This window comes from Pogona vitticeps, chromosome 2 (genome assembly GCF_051106095.1).
Source record: "Pogona vitticeps strain Pit_001003342236 chromosome 2, PviZW2.1, whole genome shotgun sequence".
NCBI lineage: Eukaryota > Metazoa > Chordata > Lepidosauria > Squamata > Agamidae > Pogona > Pogona vitticeps.
Window position 1 is genome coordinate 15569878 of NC_135784.1, and position 20704 is coordinate 15590581.

At 43.1% G+C, this 20704-nt stretch overlaps 1 protein-coding gene across 1 annotated transcript in view; it reads left to right on the forward strand.

Moving 5' to 3' along the window:
* The window catches only part of LOC110091345 (uncharacterized), a 37537-nt gene that overhangs the window by 4254 nt on the left and 12579 nt on the right, over positions 1–20704 (forward strand). Inside the window, exons 3-6 of the mRNA XM_078386793.1 lie at positions 1364–1434; positions 1667–1787; positions 8684–10611; positions 20236–20258. Of these exons, the coding sequence (XP_078242919.1) occupies positions 1364–1434; positions 1667–1787; positions 8684–10611; positions 20236–20258 (2143 nt within the window). The remainder of the gene's footprint in view (positions 1–1363; positions 1435–1666; positions 1788–8683; positions 10612–20235; positions 20259–20704) is intronic.

Sequence of the window (20704 nt, forward strand, 5' to 3'; positions counted from 1 at the left end):
TCCACGTGACGGAGTGAGCTCCCACCGCTTGTCCCAGCTCCTGCCAACCTAGCGGTTCGAAAGCATGCAAATGCAAGTAGGTAAATAGGGACCACCTCAGTGGGAAGGTAAAACGGCATTCCCTAGTCACGCTGGCCACGTGGCAACGGAAGCTGTTTTCGGACAAGCGGTGGTTGTACGGCTTGAAAACGGGATGAGCACCGCCCCCCTAGAGTCGGACATGACTGGACTAAAAATGTCAAGGGGAACCTTTACCTTTACCTAAACGGTGCTTTGAAAGGACATGTCTGTAAGGCAGGAGTCTGGGCCCCAGATCCTCCTATAACGGGTAAAAAGAGGAGTGGATGGGCTTTTTCTATGTTTGGTTCCCTGCCCGTCCATCAAACCCAGACTCCTTTCATAGTTCCTCCCCCTTTTTGTACAATGCCTAGATCCAGAAGGCCTCCCTCTCCCGCCCCATTTCATGCCCGGAAGGATGCCGTGATGCCCCGCATTACAATGAAACTGCATTACGACGACGTTTTTGTGATCGCTTTTGCAATGGCAAAACAATGATCTGAATGGGCTTGTTTCGCTTTGCGATGATTGGTTCCCTGCTTCGGGAACCGATTCTTCGCAAAACGACGATTTTCGGACAGCTGATTGGCGGTTTCAAAATGGCTGCCGGGTATATAAAATGGCTCCCCGCTATTTTCTGGGACGGATTCCGCACTGCACAGGCACAGAAAATGGCCGCCCTGTGGAGGATCTTCGCTGGACGGTGAGTTTCCAGCCCATTGGAACGCATTAAATGGGTTTCAGTGCGTTTCAATGGGCTTTTTATTTTCGCATTATGATATTTTTGTTCTACAGCGATTTCGCTGGAACGAATTAACGTCGTAATGCGAGGCACCACTGTATTCTTTTGAAGTCATTGTCATCCCCCCCTCCATCTTGGCCAACCTACTTTGCTGCTCCCTAGTTTGGGTGGTGTTTGCAGGAGTAAAGGTTCCACTTGACATTTAGTCCAGTCGTGTCCGACTCTAGGGGACAGTGCTCATCTCCGTCTCCAAGCCGTAGAGCCAGCGTTTGCCCATAGACAGCTTCCGTGGTCACGTGGCCAGCGTGACTAGACACGGAACGCCGTTACCTTCCCACCAAGGTGGACTTGCATTTTTACATGCTTTCGAACCGCTAGGTTGGCAGGAGCTGGGACAAGTGACGGGAGCTCACTCCATCATGTGGATTCGATCTTACGACGGCTAGTCTTCTGACCTTGCAAGCACAGAGGCTTCTGCGGTTTAACCCGCAGCGCCACCGCATCACACGTTTGCAGGAGGGTACTCTCTATAACCTTCACTTCTGCCTATTGTGTCCCTTGCAGGAGGTGGTGTGCAGGCAAGCTCCTTGCTGAATTCTGAGAATCTGGAAACTGCTTCTGCGCAAATGCAACAGGTAAAAAAGATGAATGATTACAGGAGAAGAACAATACGGGCTGGGGGGGGGGTTGCCCCTCATCTCCCCAAGCCTGAAAGTATCTCTGTTTTTTTTTCCTTTTAACACAGATAAGTGTTGAAACGGTCCTTTCAAAAAATTGCAATCCAGCCTGGTCGCTCTGAACGGCATCATTTTCTTTTTCCCAATTTGGGTTAGCCTTGTGTTCACACCCTGAGGCGTCTTCTTTCAGGTGACCTTTGAGGAGGTGGCCGTGACCTTCACGGAGGAGGAGTGGGCTCTGCTGGATCCGAACCAAAAGTCTCTGCACACGGAAGTCATGGAGGAGAATTTTGGGATTGTGGCCTCTCTGGGTAAGGCGCCTCTTTTCTCACAATTACAGGGTGCTGATTTTAACCTATAAAGCCCCAAACGGCTTGGGTCCAAGCCTGCCTGAGCTTTAAGATCATCAGGAGAGGCCTTTTTCTCACTTCCACACCTTCACAAGTAAACCTGGTGGAGACACGGGAAAGGACCTTCTCTGTGGCTGCTCCAAGACTCTGGAACTCCCTCCCACTGGAATCTAGGCTGGCCCCATCTTTGATCTCCTTCTGCAAGCAAGCAAAGATATTTTCCTTCAGGCAAAGTTTCCCTTAATGACTGGTAGAATTAGAGGGTTTTTAAAAAGTGGATTGAGGTGCTCTGTTTTAAATGCATTTTAGTATTGATTTTGTTTACCATTGTTAATATAGTACTTGTTTAATTCTTTTAAAATATTTGTATCCTTACTGTTTTTAGCTTTTTAATATTGTCTTTTTAATAATGTAAGCCACCTTGGCTTCTTTTTAAGGAACCGGTCAAGGTTTCCCATCTACCCAAGCCAACATAGACATCACTGTTTCAGTAATGTGTACATGCTAAAAATTCCAGCTCATTCTAGGACTACAGTGGTGCCCCGCATAGCGACGATAATCCGTTCCGAAAAAATCGTCACTATAGTGCGCGATCGATCCGGAGTTGGTCCGGGTGATGGGCCTCCCCCTAGTTTTTCACCGGACCAATTTGCAGCATTTTTAAAATCTAAAGTGGAGGCCATCCGCCGGGAGCTCTCTCCTTTTTTGAATGCAGTGAATCGAGCTGAGATGTCCAGCGCTCCGTCTTGCCCGGTTATCTTCGATTCTTTTCAGCCGGTAACGCCTGACTCTGTGACCAGGGTGCTTGATCGCTGTCGGGCCACCACCTCCTCCTTGGACCCTTGCCCGGCCTGGCTGATCAAAGCAGCCAGGCTGAAAACAACTGAATGGGCCACAGCAATAATAAATAGGTCTTTCCTTGAGGGCAGGTTCCCGCCAGCCCTCAAGGAGACACTCATTAGGCCCATACGAAAGAAATCTAGTTTGGCGGCGGACAAAATTGGCAACTATAGGCCCGTCGCCAATATTTCTTTCCTGAGCAAAGTGGTGGAGAGGGTGGTGGCAGGCCAGCTTCAGGCACTCCTGGATGAAACAGATGCCCTGGATCCATTCCAGTCGGGCTTCAGGCCGCGTCACGGTACAGAGACGGCATTGGTCGCCCTGTGTGATGACCTGCTGAGGGAGGCTGATAGGGGCAAAACGTCTCTGTTGGTCCTCCTGGATATTTTGGCGGCCTTTGATACCGTCGACCATGGTATCCTGGGGAGGCTGTCCAAGTTGGGAATCAGTGGCTTGGCGTTAGCCTGGCTCCGTTCCTTCTTGGAGGATCGTCCCCAGAGAGTTCAGCTTGGGGAGAGTGTCTCGGCCCCGTGGAGCTCTAATTGTGGGGTTCCACAGGGGTCGATTATCTCCCCAATGCTGTTTAACATCTATATGAGGCTGCTGGGTGGGGTCATCAGGGGGTGTGGAGCGTCATGTCACCAGTATGCTGATGACACCCAGCTCTACATCTCCTTCTCACCAACCACAGGTGATGCCGTCCTGTCCCTTCAGCGCTGCCTGGGGACTGTACTGGAATGGATGCAGGAGAATGGCCTGAGGCTGAACCCGGACAAGAGGGTGGGGGCCCCCAGGGGTGTTGACTTGGTCGGCTCTCATTTGGGGGGGCGACCCTGGCGCCAGCGAGTGGGGTCCGCAGCTTGGGCATACATCTGGACCCGACGCTCACCATGGAAACACAGGTGGCGTCGGTTGTCCGTTCCGCCTTTTTCCATCTTTGGCGGATTGCCCGGCTGCGGCCCTATCTCGACATGGGGGCGCTCACTACCTTAGTGCACGTGCTCGTAATCTCAAGATTAGATCACTGCAACGCGCTCTACATGGGGCTACCTTTGAGGCTGATACGGAAACTCCAGATGGTGCAGAATGCAGCAGCCAGACTCCTCACTGGTGGGAGAAAACACCACCACATGTCTCCTATCCTGGCTAGACTGCATTGGCTGCTCATCCACTTCTGTATCGACTTCAAAGTTTTAATGCTCACTTACAAGGCCCTAAACGGTTTGGGACCTCGATACTTGGCAGAACACCTTCTCCCACCAAGATCTACCCGGACCACCCGCACGAGCCAGGAGGTGAGGCTGAGGAGCCTGACCCCGAGGGAGGCCCGGAGGGAAAAGACGTGAAACCGGGCCTTCTCGGCGGTGGCTCCTCGCCTTTGGAACAATTTACCTCCTGAGATCCACGCAGCCCCTACGCTGGGTACATTTAAAATCCAACTAAAAACATGACTTTATGTCCAGGCCTTCCCTCCCGCCAGCACTTACTCTAATTTAAATTTAATTTTTCTTCCTTATCTATCTATCATTTATGATTTTTGGTATGTTTTGTTAACAACCGATGTTTTGATTTTATATGATAATTGCATATATTTGTTGTTAGCCGCTCAGAGTGGTATAAATATACCAGATGGGCGGGATATTAAATAAATAAATAAATAAATAAATAAATAAATAAATAAACGGATTCGTCGCTATGCGGGGCAAAAAAGCCCATAGGAACGCATTAAAACACGTTTAACGCATTCCTATGAGGAAAAAACTCACCTTTAAGCAAAAATCCTCCATCCGGCCGCCATTTTCGGTGCCTCTAAAGCGAGGCAACACAGCGGGCGGCCATTTTGGAACTGCCGATCAGCTGTGCTTCGGCGCTCTCTCTCTCTCTCTCTCTCTCTCTCCACCCCTTGCAGGTCCAGCCTCTGCAGGGAGACTGAGGCACCGCACCGCCATGGACAGGGTGGCGGCGCGGTGCCTCAATCTCCCTGCCCAGGCTGGAGTTGTGAGGGGGGAGAGAGAGAGAGTGCGCCGAAGTACAGCTGGTCGGCGGGGGTTTGCGAAGCTGGCTTCCCCGAGATCTTTGCAAACCCCCGCCCATCAGCTGTGCTTCGGGGCTCGCTCTCTCCACCCCTTGCAACACAGCTGATCGACGGGGCCTTTGGGGCCCTTTGGGATGATCATGGGGAAGCGCTTCCCCACGATCATCGCAAAGCGATTTCCCCCCATTTAAAACATCACAATGTGATCGCTTTTGCGATCGCAAAAACTCCATTGCTATGCGGATTCATAGTTAAATGGGGTGCTCGTTAAGCGAGGCACCACTGTACTCTATTTGGAACTTTGTCCTATCAGGTGATACCAAAAATGCATCGGAGACAACGCAGATGGAACGTGTTCAGCTTCCTACCAAATCGTGAAACAAGCTGAAATTTCAGTATACATTACAGAAACAATGATGTCTACATTGGCTTGGGCATGTCATGAGAATGGCTGATGGATTCCAAAAGATCTTCTGTATGGAGAATTAGTGCAGGGAAATCGCCCCAGAGGGAGGCCACAGCTGCGATCCAAGGATATCTGCAAGCGGGATCTGAAGGCCTTAGGAATGAACCTCAACAGATGGGAAACCTTGACATCTGAGTCTTCAGCCTGGAGGCAGGCGTTGCATCACGGTGTCTCCCAATTTGAAGGGACCCTTGCCCACAGGCCGAGGCAAAGAAGAAGTCCTGAAACCAGCAAAATCAGGGAGCTGGACAGGGGACAGATTGTATTTGTCTTCAGTATGGAAGGGATTGTCACTCTCAAATTGGCCTTCTCAGCTGCACTATATGCTGTTCCAAGACCCCTACTCAGAGCACGTTACCATAGTCTCTCAAGATTGAAGGATGCCTACTACTAAAGGAACACTTACTTGAAGATAATATACCCTTAATACTGTACCCTAGTAAAGCTATGTTGTATATCAAGCAATATTAGTGACAACTGTTGAAGATATCAGATGGAATTAAGAATTTATGTATATGGATGGCGGACCTGTCTGTGTATACAAAATATTTGGCTGTTATATTTTGGAGAGGTAAAGAATATAATCAAGCAAGACCCCAGCATTAGGCTTATTGTCCCTAGTTTAGAGAGATAGCAGCTGTTCCTTTGCTAGATCAGAAATGGCCTTACATTGGAAAGACGCTCCTAGCTTTTCAGTATTTCATTTAAAATGTAGAATTTGGTCATTAGCCCTCATGGCAAAACTGACTCCACATGTATGTGAATTAAGATACATTCCTATAGAAAATACATTTTACAGTATTTAGTGTCCATTCTTTGAATATGCAAGTTATGATGTTATTCTTTTCTGCAGCCTTTTTTCTGCAGCATACGCTTCTTAATCCTTATTATATCTTTATTATATTATGTTTTATAATCCTTATTATATTATGTCTTCCTGGGCTCCTGATTTTTTTGGTGGAATCCTATAGGAAAAACATTAATGTCTTATCCCCTATTTCAAATGGTCTCTTTCTAGCTTTTTGGTCATAGCAAATTTCCTGTTTGTCCTGTGCCTTGGTTAAGTCATCCGGTACTGTTTCCATCATAGTACTAACTTACTTTACAACTGTAGGTATATATATATTTTCCACCAGCTCCCTTCCCAGTTCTGGTTTATACCGTATTTTTCGCTCCATAAGACGCACCTTTCTATAAGACGCACCATTTTTTTAGGAGCAGAAAACAGGAAACTATAATCTGTTTTCTTCGCTCCATAAGATGCACAGACTTTCCACCCCCCTGTTTTGTGGGGGAAAAGTGTGTCTTATGGTGCGAAAAATACGGTAATTGCAAGAGGTACTTTAGTTTGTCTACGGTATGTTAATTTGAATCGGGCTAATTTAGTAAATGTTTGTGGGCCAACCAACTGTTTCGTCCAGACCTTGCCATCCTGGAAACCCAGAATATATACAGCAAATCTTTTCTCCCCCGCACAAAAGAAAAGATTGGACAGTCGTCTGTCCAGGATCGGATGAGGTCTCCTGCCTTGGGCAGGGGGTTGGACTAGAAGACCTCCAAGGTCCCTTCCAACCCTATGACAATTCTATGAAAAATCTTTTCTTTTTCTGCAACATCTGCTTGTTGAGGTTTTGTTGCTTCTGCAAGAGGTTCTGAATTTGAATCTAGAAGAACTTCCTGGCCAGAATTAAACAGATGGCTTATAGCTCCCAACTTCATCTTTTCCACCGCCTTTGTTTCCGCGGCCATCGGAGTGGATTTGAGTTTAATCAAATCGATTCAAAATTTAAAAAGAGGATTTTTTTTTTGGCAATTTACATAAAAATAATAATATTTTGATTTAAATCATGATTTAAATAAATTTGATTTTTTAAAAAAAAACATTGATTTTTATTCACCCTGAGGGCAACCAGGTCTGAGTCTTCCAGAGGTTCGTTACTACGGTTGGTGGTCTTGAGACCTACATCGTCTTTCAGTTTTATTGGAGTTATTCGTGTTTCCTTGCCTTCTCCTCAGAGGAATCTGAGCTAAATCTCCTCTCTGATACTTGGGCCTGTTACTTTTCTTCCTCTCACTGCTAGATCAGCTTGAAAGCTGGTCACTAAGTTTGGGGTTGCCATTTAACTTGTAATACAAGTTTCTTCCATTTCATTGGAAACGGGCAAACCATCTGTTTTCCCTTTCCGCTAGTCCCTTTCCCTTTAAATACCACTACAGCTAAAGGTTAAAATTTATACTGCCCTGTTGGAAAAGAATACGAACATGTCTAGCGAAACACATACAGCCCTATGTTAATTTGCTGACACAGCCTTCCGTATGCATCCCAGTGTCGGCCAGTGGTGTGTGAAATAATAACTTCTGTTTTCAAAAATAAGAAAACAGAATTTTGTAAGCCAAAAATTGATTTTTGAGAACATATGAACAAAATATGTTCCCCCCCCTAGTTAATTCCTGACTCCTCTTTCCTTTTCTCCCCTCGTGTTTTATCCAATTGTTGAAAGTTCTCTCTTTGTAAAATGGTTTTTATTATTGTTGTCCCCTCTGTTGTGAGCCGCCTAGAGTGGTCAACCGACTAGATAGGCGGGATATAAATAAAATAAAATAAATAAAATAAAAATAAAAAATAATGAGGTTCAATATGACAAGCTGTTAAGTTCATACCATAGAATTGAAATCTCGTTTACTTTCTTCCTGTTTTTCTTTTACTTTAAACAGAGTTTTAAGAGACAGATTCAGGCTTGCATTTGAATAACTTCCTGCAAAAGTATACAGTACTATGTTTTTGCAGCTTCTTCACAGAAACAGATTTTTCTCAGCACAGCCCAGCTCTTAAATACCTGTCAGTTCTTGCTCAGCCTTTGCTCTAAACCTATATAAAACTCTCTCATCAAAACTGAATGCTTCTAGTGAAAGGAAACTTAACTAAAATTGAGCTGACTTCTTCTGCCCCGTTTCTCTCACACATTCATTACATAAGTAATAGTGTATTAACAGTGAAACAACATTCCAGCAAGTTGGAACACATGTCAATCCACACACAACCATTCTTTATCAAACCCAGTCAAACATGCTGCGTGCCAGTATGTGCCTATATACAAGATATACACTGTGTAGAATTACTGTGCATGTAGAGCCCATCTGATTTATTTAAAATGTTTGCCCTTTAAAAAAAATATTCTGCGACTGCATAATATAAGATTGGGAACATACCCACAAGGTTACAATCTAAAAGGCATGGAAGGGGGGGAAGGGATGGTGAGGATGAGGGAGATGAGAAACTTCGCCACTAAATTCCTAAAGTTATAGATTCTTCATAGCAGCCATCTTTCACCTAAAGAATTGGAGGGATACAGAAGACTTGGCCCTTCTGGATAGCCAATAGGAAAGTTTGCAGCCCTATTTCTTTCCCCTGTAGCTCGCTCACATTTCTGACTCTAGATGACAGTTAAGCAGTCTAATTTGCTCTTTGATCTCATTTTCCATCTCTGTCTGTTTTGCTCCCTTTCTGTTTTCTAGGAGCTGAGGAGAAAGACCGCGTGAATGAAGGACACAAAGGAAAGAAGAGGAGTAAAAGTTATTGTCCTGAATGCGGCCGAAGCTTCAGCTGTAAGGCCAGCCTTGATATTCACAGGAGAACGCACAGAGCAGAGAAATCTCTCAAATGCCCCCCATGTGGAAAGACCTTCCGATTTCAGATATGCCTCATTTCCCATCAACGGATTCATATGTGGCAGAAGCCATATAAATGTTTGGAGTGTGGGAAACTCTTCAGTCAGAGGCTGCATCTCACTCGTCATAAAGCTGTCCACATGAGGGAAAAACCATTTAAATGCTCAGGGTGTGGGCAGAAATTCATTTGGAAGATTCACCTCACTCGTCATGAAGCAGTTCACATGAAAGAGAAAGCATTTAAATGTTTCCAGTGTGGCACGTGTTTCGGTCAGAGCTCTGCCCTTAGAACACACCAAAAGTTTCATAAAGGAGAAAAACTGTTTAAATGCTTAGAGTGTGGGAAAGATTTTAGTCAGAAGACAGACCTTGCACGTCATCAAGTAATTCACAGAAAGGTGAAACCATTCAAATTCCCGGAGTGCAGGGAGAGACTCAGTCAGAGTTCATACCTCACATCACACCAGAGGATTCACACAGGCAATAAACCGTTTCTGTGCTTGGAGTGTGGAAAGAGTTTCAGTCAGAGCTCAACCCTTTTGACGCATCAAGTAATTCACACAGGAGAGAAACCATTTAAATGCTTGGAATGTGGAAAAAATTTTAGTCAGAAGACAAATCTCTTACGCCATCAAGTAATCCATACAGGGGAGAAACCATTTAAATGCTTGGAGTGTGGAAAAAACTTTAGTCAGAGGTCAAATCTTAAAACACATGAAAAAATTCACACGGTTGGGAAACCATTTAAATGCTTAGACTGTGGAAAAAGCTTCAGTCAGAATTCACACCTTATATCACACCAACGAATTCATACAGGGGAGAAACCATTTAAATGCTTAGAGTGTGGAAGACATTTTAGCCAGAATTCATATCTTATATTACATCAAAGAATTCATACAGAAGAGAGACCATTTAAATGCTTGGATTGTGGAAGAGCCTTTAAACTGGAGGTACACCTTATGTTACATTACAGAATCCACACACAGGAGAACGCATTTAAATGTTTCGAGTGTGGAAAGAGCTTCCGTCAGAACTCAGCTTTTGTGATGCATCAAACCACTCACACAGGAAATAAACCATTTATATGCTTGGAGTGTGGGAAAAAATTCTGTCGAAAGATGTACCTCACTCGCCATCAAGTAATTCACACAGGGGAAAAACCATTTAAATGCTCAAAGTGTGGAAAGAGTTTTAATCAGAGGTCTGCTCTTGTTACACACTCAAAAATTCATACAAGGGAGAAATTGTTTAAATGTTTGGAGTGTGGTAAGGGTTTTAGTCGGAGTTCACACTTTATAGCACACCAAAGAATTCATACAGGAGAGAAACCATTTAAATGCTTGGAATGTGGAAGGAGCTTTAGACAGGAAGGATACCTTGTGCTACATCAAAGAATTCATACGGGGGAGAAACCATATAAATGCTTAGAGTGTGGAAAGACCTTTAGTCAGCGTTCAGCTCTTTTAACGCATCAAAGAATTCACACAGGAGAGAAGCCATTTAAATGCTTGGACTGCGGTAAAAAATTCAGTCGGAAGGTGTACCTCACTTGCCATCAGGTAACTCACACAGGAGAGAAACCGTTCAAATGCTCGGAGTGTGGAAAGAGCTTCAAACAGAAGTCAAGTCTTAATACACATGGAAAAATTCATACCAGGGAGAAACCATTTAAATGTTTGGAGTGTGGGAAGAGCTTTAATCAGAATGCATGCCTTATGTCACATCAAAGAATTCATAAGGAGAAGAAACCTATTTTGTGTTTGGAGTATGGAAAATACTGAATAAGAGGGTTATGTAAGCCCAGAAGTATGGAAGTTGAGGAAGTTACACTTGGTGGGTATAGTTAAAAGCTCTGAAGTGGATGAGGGCAAGTGGACTGAGGTTGAATCCAGATAAGATGGAAATCTTGGGCGTGGGCGGTACTGGCGTCAGTGGGTTGGAAAACTCACTCTCCTTTGGGGGTGTGACTCTTCCCACAAAGAGTGAGGTTCACAGCTTGGGCATCTGCCTGGACTTGGATCTCACCATGGAAACCCAGCTGGCATCTGTGGTCCGGGCAGCCCATTTCCGTCTTCGGAGGATTGCCCTTTCTAGATGCAGGGGCACTCACGATGCTGATTCATGCCCTTGTAATCTCAAGAATGGACTACTGCAGTGCTCTCTACATGGGGCTACCCTTGAGGCTGATGCGGAGACTTCAACTGGTCCAGAATGTGGCGACCAGATTAATAACTGGGATGAAGAAATTCCAGACATCTCCCCCACTCTGGCCATCCTCCATTGGTTACAGTTTTGTTTCTGCATCAGCTTCAAGGTTACAATGATAACTGTTACGGTAGTGATGATGTCATCCGCCTGTCATTGCTGTGGCTGGAGTTCATCTGCCTATGGCATGACGGGAGGTGGGACTTCAGAGGGTGGAGCCATGGTATTTAAGGGGGGAGTGAATGAGGTGTGAGTCAGATAGGGACTTGGTTAGGGTCTGGTTAGGGACTTAGGGAGTTAGGGCTTATACCTGTCGTGTAGTACTGTGCTATATTTTGAGAGAAGGTCTGAAAGAGAGTGTGTGTGTGATACTTTACATTGATTGCCTTATTATTTCGTTGATACAGTGATTTACCATTTCTTCTGTTATTATAAATAAACACAAGTTTTTATTTTTAAAAATCATATATTTGGTCTGAAGTCTCAGATGAAGGAATGGTTGGTGGCAGCGTGAATAAAGTGTGTGTATGTGAGAGTGACGTGACACCTCCTTTGTGATTTGTGAGGAGGCTGTCACAATAACATTCAAAGCCCTAAACGGTCTAGGTACCTATCAGAGCGCCTGTTCTCAGCCAGATCTGTCTATAATACCCATTCTTCGCAGGCAGAGCAGTTGAGGGCCTTGACCCCGAAGGAGGCCCGGAGGGAAAGAACAAGAAACCGGGCCTTATTTCCGGTCCCCCCCCCCCCCCGCCTATGGAACAATCTGCCTATTGAGATCCATCTGGCACCCTCGCTGGATGGGTTCAAAAGAGCATTGAAGACCTGGCTCTTCTGCCAGGCTTTCCCGGATACAGTAGGACTGCCATATCCGTGGGATCAGTACCCACAGATTCAATTATCCGCTGCCTGAAAATATTTTTAAAACCCAGAAATGTGCTTTTCCAAGGTGTATTACCAGAACTGGCCACTACAGGGAAACAGAGAGTATACTAGATACAGTCATCTTAATGATTACCCTGTATAATGATGAATCCGCTTCACGACAATGTTTTTGTGATCGCAATTGTGATCGCAAAACGATGTTTTAATGGGTTTTTTTCGCTTCGCGACTATTGGTTCCCTGCTTCGGGAACCGATTCTTCACATTACGATGATCAAAACAGCTGATTGTCAGGTTTTCAAAATGGCTGCTGGCTGCTCAAAATGGCTCCCCGCTGTTTTTAGGAGGCATTTTTCGCTTAACAGGCACCCGAAAATGGCTGCCATATGGAGGATCTTCACTGGACGAGCAGGTATTCAGCCGATTGTAACGCATTGAACGGTTTTCAGTGCATTTCAGTGGGCTTTTTTATTTCACTTTACAACGCTTTCACTCTACAGCGATTTCGCTGGAATGAATTAACGTCGCCAAGTGAGGCACCACTGTATAGGGTTTGCATAGCCACATTTTCGGATGAGGAAGCTTGAACTCCATTTCCCCCCAAATACTACCATCTTACTGTGTATAAATATTGGCCAAATGCCTGTCGGGCAATTTCAATCTGATGATACCAGAGCAGATTGCTGCTAATTGAAGAGTTCCTTTTTTGACTTTGGGATGCATACAGCTTACATATAGTGAGATGACTTCTGTGTAAACCCAAAATTTAAAAAAAGCATGTCTTGAATCAGTGGCAGTTTGCCATAGCGATGTCTATCCTGTTGCAATGGCAATGTGGTAGATGAAATTATAATAGACAAATATATTTCTTTGAGTCACAGCTCTGGAGGGGAAATATTATTATCACAAATAAGAAGTCTTGAAAAGTAATTAGTAATTTGCAATTAGTGATCAGTCACAAGAAGATCCCTAATAAATCTCTCTGTTTTCTTAGCCATCTGGGCAGTAGCTCTTGCACTAACAGTGAACCTTTGGATATGAATTGCCCGTCCACCTTAGCTGTTGCATGCTGTGTGTCATTATACTCCTAGTGTTACATCAGCATAACTACAAGAGGATTACAGTCTAACTGGAGAAAAAGGTATATTCCGGATATTTATCAGTCTGTTCCAGTGAAGGTGAGACACCCATGTGAAAAGCTGTTGATGAATGAGGCATTACTAAATACACCCTTCCCACAACACCAAAGGATGTACTTCAGTCACACGAAAAGAAGGACAAAGAAGGACGTTTTCCTGCAACCAACAACAGTCTATTCTTAGCTTTTCCAAAGTCGAAAACAACTTGCCTGACTTTAAGAAATTCTCGTTAGCAATGCAGATTACGCACCAGGACAATGGTTTAGAGACATACCATTTCTGTTAGAACAATCCATAGCTTTTAATGTTCAACAGTCAAATACTTTGTTGTAACCTGTAAAGCATAGACTGTTTTTTCTTCAGCATTTCTCTGGTATCCCCCCAGTAGCCGGTGTATATTTGTAATGTGATCTCTAGTGCCTCTTGCTTTTCATAATCCATCTTGAACATTGGGCATATCTTACTCCATATGTAGTGAAAGTCTTTGTTGATCATCACTTTGCTTTCTTGGGAAAGGAACACAGAAATCTATTGTGCTTTCTTTCATGGTGATTGGAATTCGTATTGAATATCTCCAGTCAGTGGGCCATTGTTCTGCTTTCTTATTAGAATTTATTAGAATTCTTATTAGAATTTTGACAGATACGGTCTCTGTAGTTTGAAATAGTTCTATCGACTCCATCTACTCCAGTGATTTCATAGGAGCTTTCACTTCTATTTCTCAAATTGCAGGTTCTTCACCGCAAGATTCTCTTTCAAAGGAATCTGTCATGCTTGCAGGTCTTCAGTACTGTATATTGTTTCAATCTTAATTTTATCCTGGTTGTATAGCTTCTTCCCCTGTTGATTTTTCGGCATCCCTGTTCTAGGTATAATTTCCCCTTTTATTTCTTGGATTTTCTGGAAGATATCTCTTGTTTTTCCACTTTTGTTGCTATCTTCTGTTTCTTTGAAGTGATGAATTAAAATTCGCTTTTACCACTACACGAAAAGCTGCTGAAAAGGTGCATTTAAAATTCTGGCGCTGTTTGTGTAATATAATATGTCTGCTTTTCATTTATTGGTGACAATTTTAAGGGTTTCCTCTGTCAATCTATCTAGGCTTTTATTTTCTTTTGCCTGGGCTTATAGTCTTTTTGATAATATTTCTGGTTACAGTCCATAGTTCTAGTTCACAGTCAGTTGAGTTAAGTAATACCACACCTGTTTTGTATATAGACTTTAATTTATTTATTTATTTATTTATTTATTTATTTATTTATTTATTTATTTATTTATTTATTTATTTATTTATTTATTTATACCCCGCCTATCTGGCCCACCAGACCACTCTAGGTGGCTTCCAAATATAAAATCAAATAATAAAACATAGACAAATACATAATAATCAAACAAGAACAGCAGTAAAGATAAAAAGGAAAAGTAAGAAAAAAATCAAGAGTTGGCTGGAGGGAAGACCTGAATAAACAGCCATGTTTTTAATTGGGTTTTAAAGGTGCCCAGCGTGGGGGCCGCGCGAATCGGCGGAGGGAGATTGTTCCAGAGGCGAGGAGCCACCGCCGAGAAGGCCCGGTTTCGTGTCTTCTCCTTCCGGGCCTCTCTCAGTGTCAGGCTCCTCAGCCTCACCTCCTGACTCGCCTTAATTTAAATGTATTTAAATTACATTTTGACTCTAGAGTTCTTTTTTATAGCTTCTAACTTTTTATATTAAAGCTGTCTGTACCACAGTCTACCCAGGTCTTGCTTTTGCAGAGAGAAGATGGCTTCTCTCTACTGCTGCTTTCAATTATGTATTCTGTTTGATTTCTGTATTGGCCGTCTGGTAATGTTCATGTGTAAAGGTGTCTTTTTGATTGTCTCAAGCATGTATCTGTAGTAAGCAGGTTGTTTGCTTTACAGAATTAATTACTCACTCTCTTCCTTCATTTCTAGGCATGGGATTTCTAGAATTTGTGGACAACTTGTGGCAGCCTCGTGGCGCAATGGTTAAAGCGCTGTACTGCAGCTAAAACTGTGCTCATGACCTGGGGTTCAAATCCCAGGTAGCCGGCTCAAGATTGATTCAGCCTTCCATCCTTCCGAGGTCGGTAAAATGAGTACCCAGCTTGCTGGGGAGGCAATGTGTAGCCTGTATAATTAAAAATTGTAAACCGCCTGCAGAGTGCTTGTAGTGCTATGGGGCGGTATATAAGTCCAATCAATCAATCAATCAATCAATCAATCAATCAATCAATCAATCAATCAATCAATCAATCAATCAATCAGTCAGTCAGTCAATCAATCAATCAATCAATCAATCAATCAATGAATCAATCAATAAACTTCCCCTAGAACTCAGCAGGAATTTCTCCGAGCCATACATCTAGGTGTTTAAAGTCCTGACAGTGTTTTTAGATTATTAAGCTAATGACTGTATGTGTTTATATGCCATCAAGCCATATCCAACTTATTTGTTTGATTGATTGATTGATTGATTTCTATACTATCCTGTTAGTGCAAGCACTACCCTGGGTGGTTAACAGGTTAACAGAACACGGCAAAAGAGCCCGAAAAACCTGCAACAACGTTCAACAGATTGTTTGTTTGATTTACTAGCAGCAGCATCTTTCATATGGTAAATTAATTGGTACTTTAAGACCCTGAGTAAGAAGGTAGGAGCAGCACCCAGAAGGAGACTAATAACAGCTGGTTTGATAAATAATGTGAAATTATGAAACAACACTTAAGAGGAGCTCTCAGGCTGCATAAGCAAAACCAGTCTAAAAGCCTTTGATCTTTGTAATAATTACAAGTAGCTTCTCAAAAAAGAAATAGCTTCAATAAAAGAAGCATATCAGGAAATCACTCTGGCATACGGTGAGGTTCTGGCAAAAGTAGAAGGAAAGTTTTGCTAGAAGCTCAATTTCTACATATCTGCCAGACACTGAGAAGAACATTATTTCAAACTATTTAATGATACAGCCCATATGAATTAGATGATTTTAGCTCCTAATCTACCCTCTAATTCTTTCTCAAATTGGCCACCGGTTGTGTAGGCATCCTTCAGTCTTGAGAGACTAGGACAATGTGCTCTGAATAGAGGACTTGGAACAGCGTCTAGTGTGGTTGAGAAGGCCAATGCGAGAGTGACAATCCCTTCCACACTGAATACAAATACAATCTGTCCTGTCCAGCTCCAAGTGTCTCTTCAAATTGACTGAAGGATGCCTGCAAGACTGTAAGTTTGCTTGATGTTCTAGGCAAGCTCTATGCAAGTTACAGTGGTGCCTAGCAAGACAAATGCCTTGCAAGACAAAAAACCTCGCAAGACAAATGGTTTTGGCAATGGGGGGGTGGATGACTCACAAGACAAATGTTCCTATGGCCATGCTTCGGAAGAAGAATGTTTTCCGTTTTTTGTTCCTGCCTCATGTTTGCTGATTTTTAAATGTTTTTCTATGATGTTAAAAAAGTTAAAAAATTTTTGATTGAAATTTTTGAAATCATCTGCACAATATGTATGGCTTTAAAGAGCACTTAATAAACCCTTTGTAAACCAAATATGACTTTGTTCTGACTTTTTTGCCCATAGGAATGCATTAATTAGATTTCAATGCATTCCTACGGGAAAACGTGTTTCACGGGACAAATTTTTCGCAAGACGACATTAATCGTGGAACGAATTAAATTCATCTTGTGAGGCACCACTGTACTTCCCCCAGAAACTGGAAGAATGGATAACATTGCTTTTCAGTTTATGTATAAATGACATGGCGGACTAGTTAACAGGATTGCAGTTCTTTCCAGTAAGAGTAATTAGAAAGGCCACTTCAATATTACTTTATACAAATGATATTTTGCTAATCTCCCATACCCAAATAGGTTTTAGAAGATTGCTGAAACCATTCAGCAGTTACTGCAAGAAGAATCTTCTTAGCGTAAATTATGATAAAACCAAGATTACAGTTTTTAATGGCAGATCCTACCCCCATAAATAAACTTTGGGTGGGAGAATATTGGAAGAGGCATCTTGCTTCAAATTACTCGGGAGTGATTTTTCACTAGTAATGTCAGATTTAATTTGCCTAGCGGAAATTTGAAAAGGCTGTGTTTGATATACTTAGATTCCATAGAACCAGGGGAAGATATTTGACTCCTCTCATTTGTGAAAATTATAAAACTAAACTACGACCTCAGATACTGTGTGGAGCTGAAATTTGGGGACTTGGGAATCAATACCCATTAGAAGTCACAAAAAGTAAGTTTGCCTGGCTACTGGTGGCAGCCCCTCCATTAACCCCTACAGCTCTTGTCAGATTCAAAACTTATTGCCAATAATGTCTTTAGTTTAGGAAACAGTCATTGATTATCAGCTGAAAATTCAGATTTTGTAACATTATCATATGGGGAGATTAAATCTAGGTCTTGTAAAACCTTTGTACTGAACCTTATGGCCAGACTGGGGTTGTCAGAAGAGTGAGGCATCTCAAGTCTCCCTACAGTGAAATCCTCATCAATCAGAGAATATTAGACCTCTGTGCCCAAGCAGATGTAGCTTCACTGGGCACCTCAAAAATTGGACCTCTCTGTAAAATTGTCTCCTCCTTCAACCCTTACATCCTATTTTGTCTATCTTATGAGTCAAGATTAGGTATCCTTCTGTCTCGAGAGACTAGGGTAACTGAGGGTGATCTGAGTAGAGGTCTTGGAACAGCGTCTAGTATGGCTGAGAAGGCCAATTCGGGAGTGACAATACCTTCCACACTGAAGACAATCTGTCCCCTGTCCAGCTCCCTGGTTTTGCTGGTTTCGGGACTGCCTCTTTGCCTCGCCCTGCTGGACAAGGGTCTCTTCAAATTGGGAGAGGCCGTGAACGCTCAGATGTCAGGGTTTCCCATCTGTTGAGGTCCATTCCTAAGGCCTTCAGATCCCGCTTGCAGATGTCCTTGTATCACAGTTGTGGTGTCCCTCTGGGGCGATTTCCCTGCACTAATTCTCCATACAGGAGATCTTTTGAAATCCAACTGTCAGCCATTCTCACGACATGCCCAAGCCAACATAGACCTCACTGTTTCGGTAATGTATACGTGCTAAAAATTCCAGCTCGTTCTACAACTACTCTATGAGTATTGTATCATTCTAGGACTATTTTATGAGTATTGTACCTGTATTGATTACAGACAAGGCTTCTTTATGGCTCATGTAGATATGCTGCCACTAGAAGTCCAATACAAAGGAATTCCATATGATTAAAGAGTTTCTTCCTGTTGCCAAAAAGTCAGCTGAGACTTTGACACCTGTTGCACTTCCGTCCCGTTTGTAGCAAGAGTGTGCAAGACTCTTGAGGTCTATTTTAGAACGGTACCCAAGAAGATCTGATCAAGACAAACTTATGATGTTACACTCAGATACTAATACGTATATTACATCTTGAATGGCAAGGTTCATTTCCATTCTTATAAAAGCAAAGTTTGTACCCTCAACTACTAACCAAGCTGACCGATTATTGCCAATCAGGGTCCTTTGTTATTATTTCTGTTATTGTTAATAATTAATTGTTTTATAGCTAAGTCTACTTGTCCGGCAGGCCGAGGCAAAGAGGCAGTCATGAAAGCAGCAAAATCAAGGAGCTGGACAGGGGACAGATTGTATTTGTCTTCAGTGTGGAAGGATTGTCACTCTCGAATTGGCTTTCTCAGCCACACTAGATGCTGTTCCAAGTCCTCTATTCAGAGCACGTTACCATAGTTTCTCAAGACTAAAGGATGCCTAATCTAGCTAAGTCTACTAATTGGATTAATGTTTATGTTTGGATATGTACATGTACCTTAAATTTTAGAACTGGTAACTTTGATTTGAAGTTTAATTTAATGTTTGTTAATGTTGTATTGTCTTGTGTTGATTTAATATTGTGTATTCTGCAAAGAATACACAATATTCACTGGAACTGCATCCTGACTGGATTACAGTAATGAGCGCTATGCAAGAGAACTTTTGGAACCTGCTCAGAAACTTCATCTGGTCCAAAAAGCTGCAGCAAGATTATTAACCAGTTACAGGCATCACATAACCCCCTGTTATAACTGCTTTACCTAACATCCTTAATATAAATAATATAAATTTGCTTAATATTTGAATAACTCACTGTTTTTAGCTTTGATGTTGTGTTTTAATAATGTAAGCCACCTTGGGTCCTTCATTAGGAGAAAGGCAGGGTAAAAATATTTTAAATAAGTAAAATAAAAATGATTTGATGCTTTTGAATTGTGGTGCTGGAGGAGGCTCTTGAGAGTCCCCTGGACTGCAAGGAGAACAAACCTATCCATTTTGAAGGAAATCAACTCTGAGTGCTCACTGGAAGGACAGATCCTGAAGCTGAGGCTCCAGTACTTTGGCCATCTCTTGAGAAGACTCCTTGGAAAAGCCCCTGATGTTGGGAAAGTGTGATGGCAAGAGGAGAAGGGGACGACCAAGGATGAGATGGCTGGACAGTGTCTGCGAAGCAACCAGCATGAATTTGACACAACTCCGGGAGGCAGTAGAAGACAGGAGGGCCTGGCGTGCTCTGGTCCATGGGGTCCAGAGGAGTCGGACATGACTAAATGACTAAACAACAACAAAGTGTGGTCTTTTAGACCAGATGGGCGGGGCATAAATCAAATAAATAAATAAATAAAATTAAAAAGTAAAACACTGATGCATAGGCAGACTTTCCCAACAGATAATCCCTGATGATTTTTCTTTTATATTCTTTGATTTCTGTTTCTGTCTATTTGTAATGTTTTTAATAATTTTATTGTTGCTCCGATTGTAAGCCGCCTAGAGTGGTCTAGTATGACCAGATAGGCGGGATAGAAATAAATAAATAAATAAATAAATAAATAAATAAATAAATAAATAAATAAATAAATATACACATTCTATGATTCGTTTGACTCCTCCTCTGCCAGAGTTGTCCTTAGGAAGGCTTACTCAGAAGTTAAGTTCCATTGCTCTCATTGGCAGCTCCATTCAAAGAAACCATGGCTAAAGAACCACTCCGGACAGCCTTGGATGACCGAAGGAGAACTCTCTCCTTCTAAGGGTTAAATCCAAAGAGTTTGGCTTCCTGGAGGGACAGGAAGTTTGGGAAGGAGGTTGGAAGGCCAAGCTTGTGCTTCCCACAAGCTTATTCCCCTCCCCTTCCTGTCTAGGGAGGGAATTTCTTTCCTCCCAGGTGAGCCGAAGCTTGGAGGCCTGCAGGGGCCAAAGAGTGGCAGAACCAGTAGACCCAGTTCCCGGCTTAACCAGTGCAGGGCAGCCTGAATCAGGAGAGGGAGCTGGCCCAGCTTTGCCCTGCCCCATCTCTGTGGGGAGGGAGGGGTCTCTTGTCTCTCTCTGGCCCACAAGGAAATCGGGTGAGTCCCCCCCCCACTTCCACCTATTCCTTTGTGTGTGTGGCTGATGGTCCACAGAGCAAGCTGGGAGGGGAGACGAGGCCAATGATGATGAAGTGAAGGGGAGCTGCAGACCCATAACTGCATGACTTGTGAGTCTGGAGTGGGGTGGTAGGAGGAAGGGCTGGGGCCTCTAAAGGGAGGGGGAACTGAAGAAACAAGAAAGTAGCAAACTATATTGGTGGATGAGATTTCCCTGCATCTCCCTCTTTCTCTCTCTCTCATT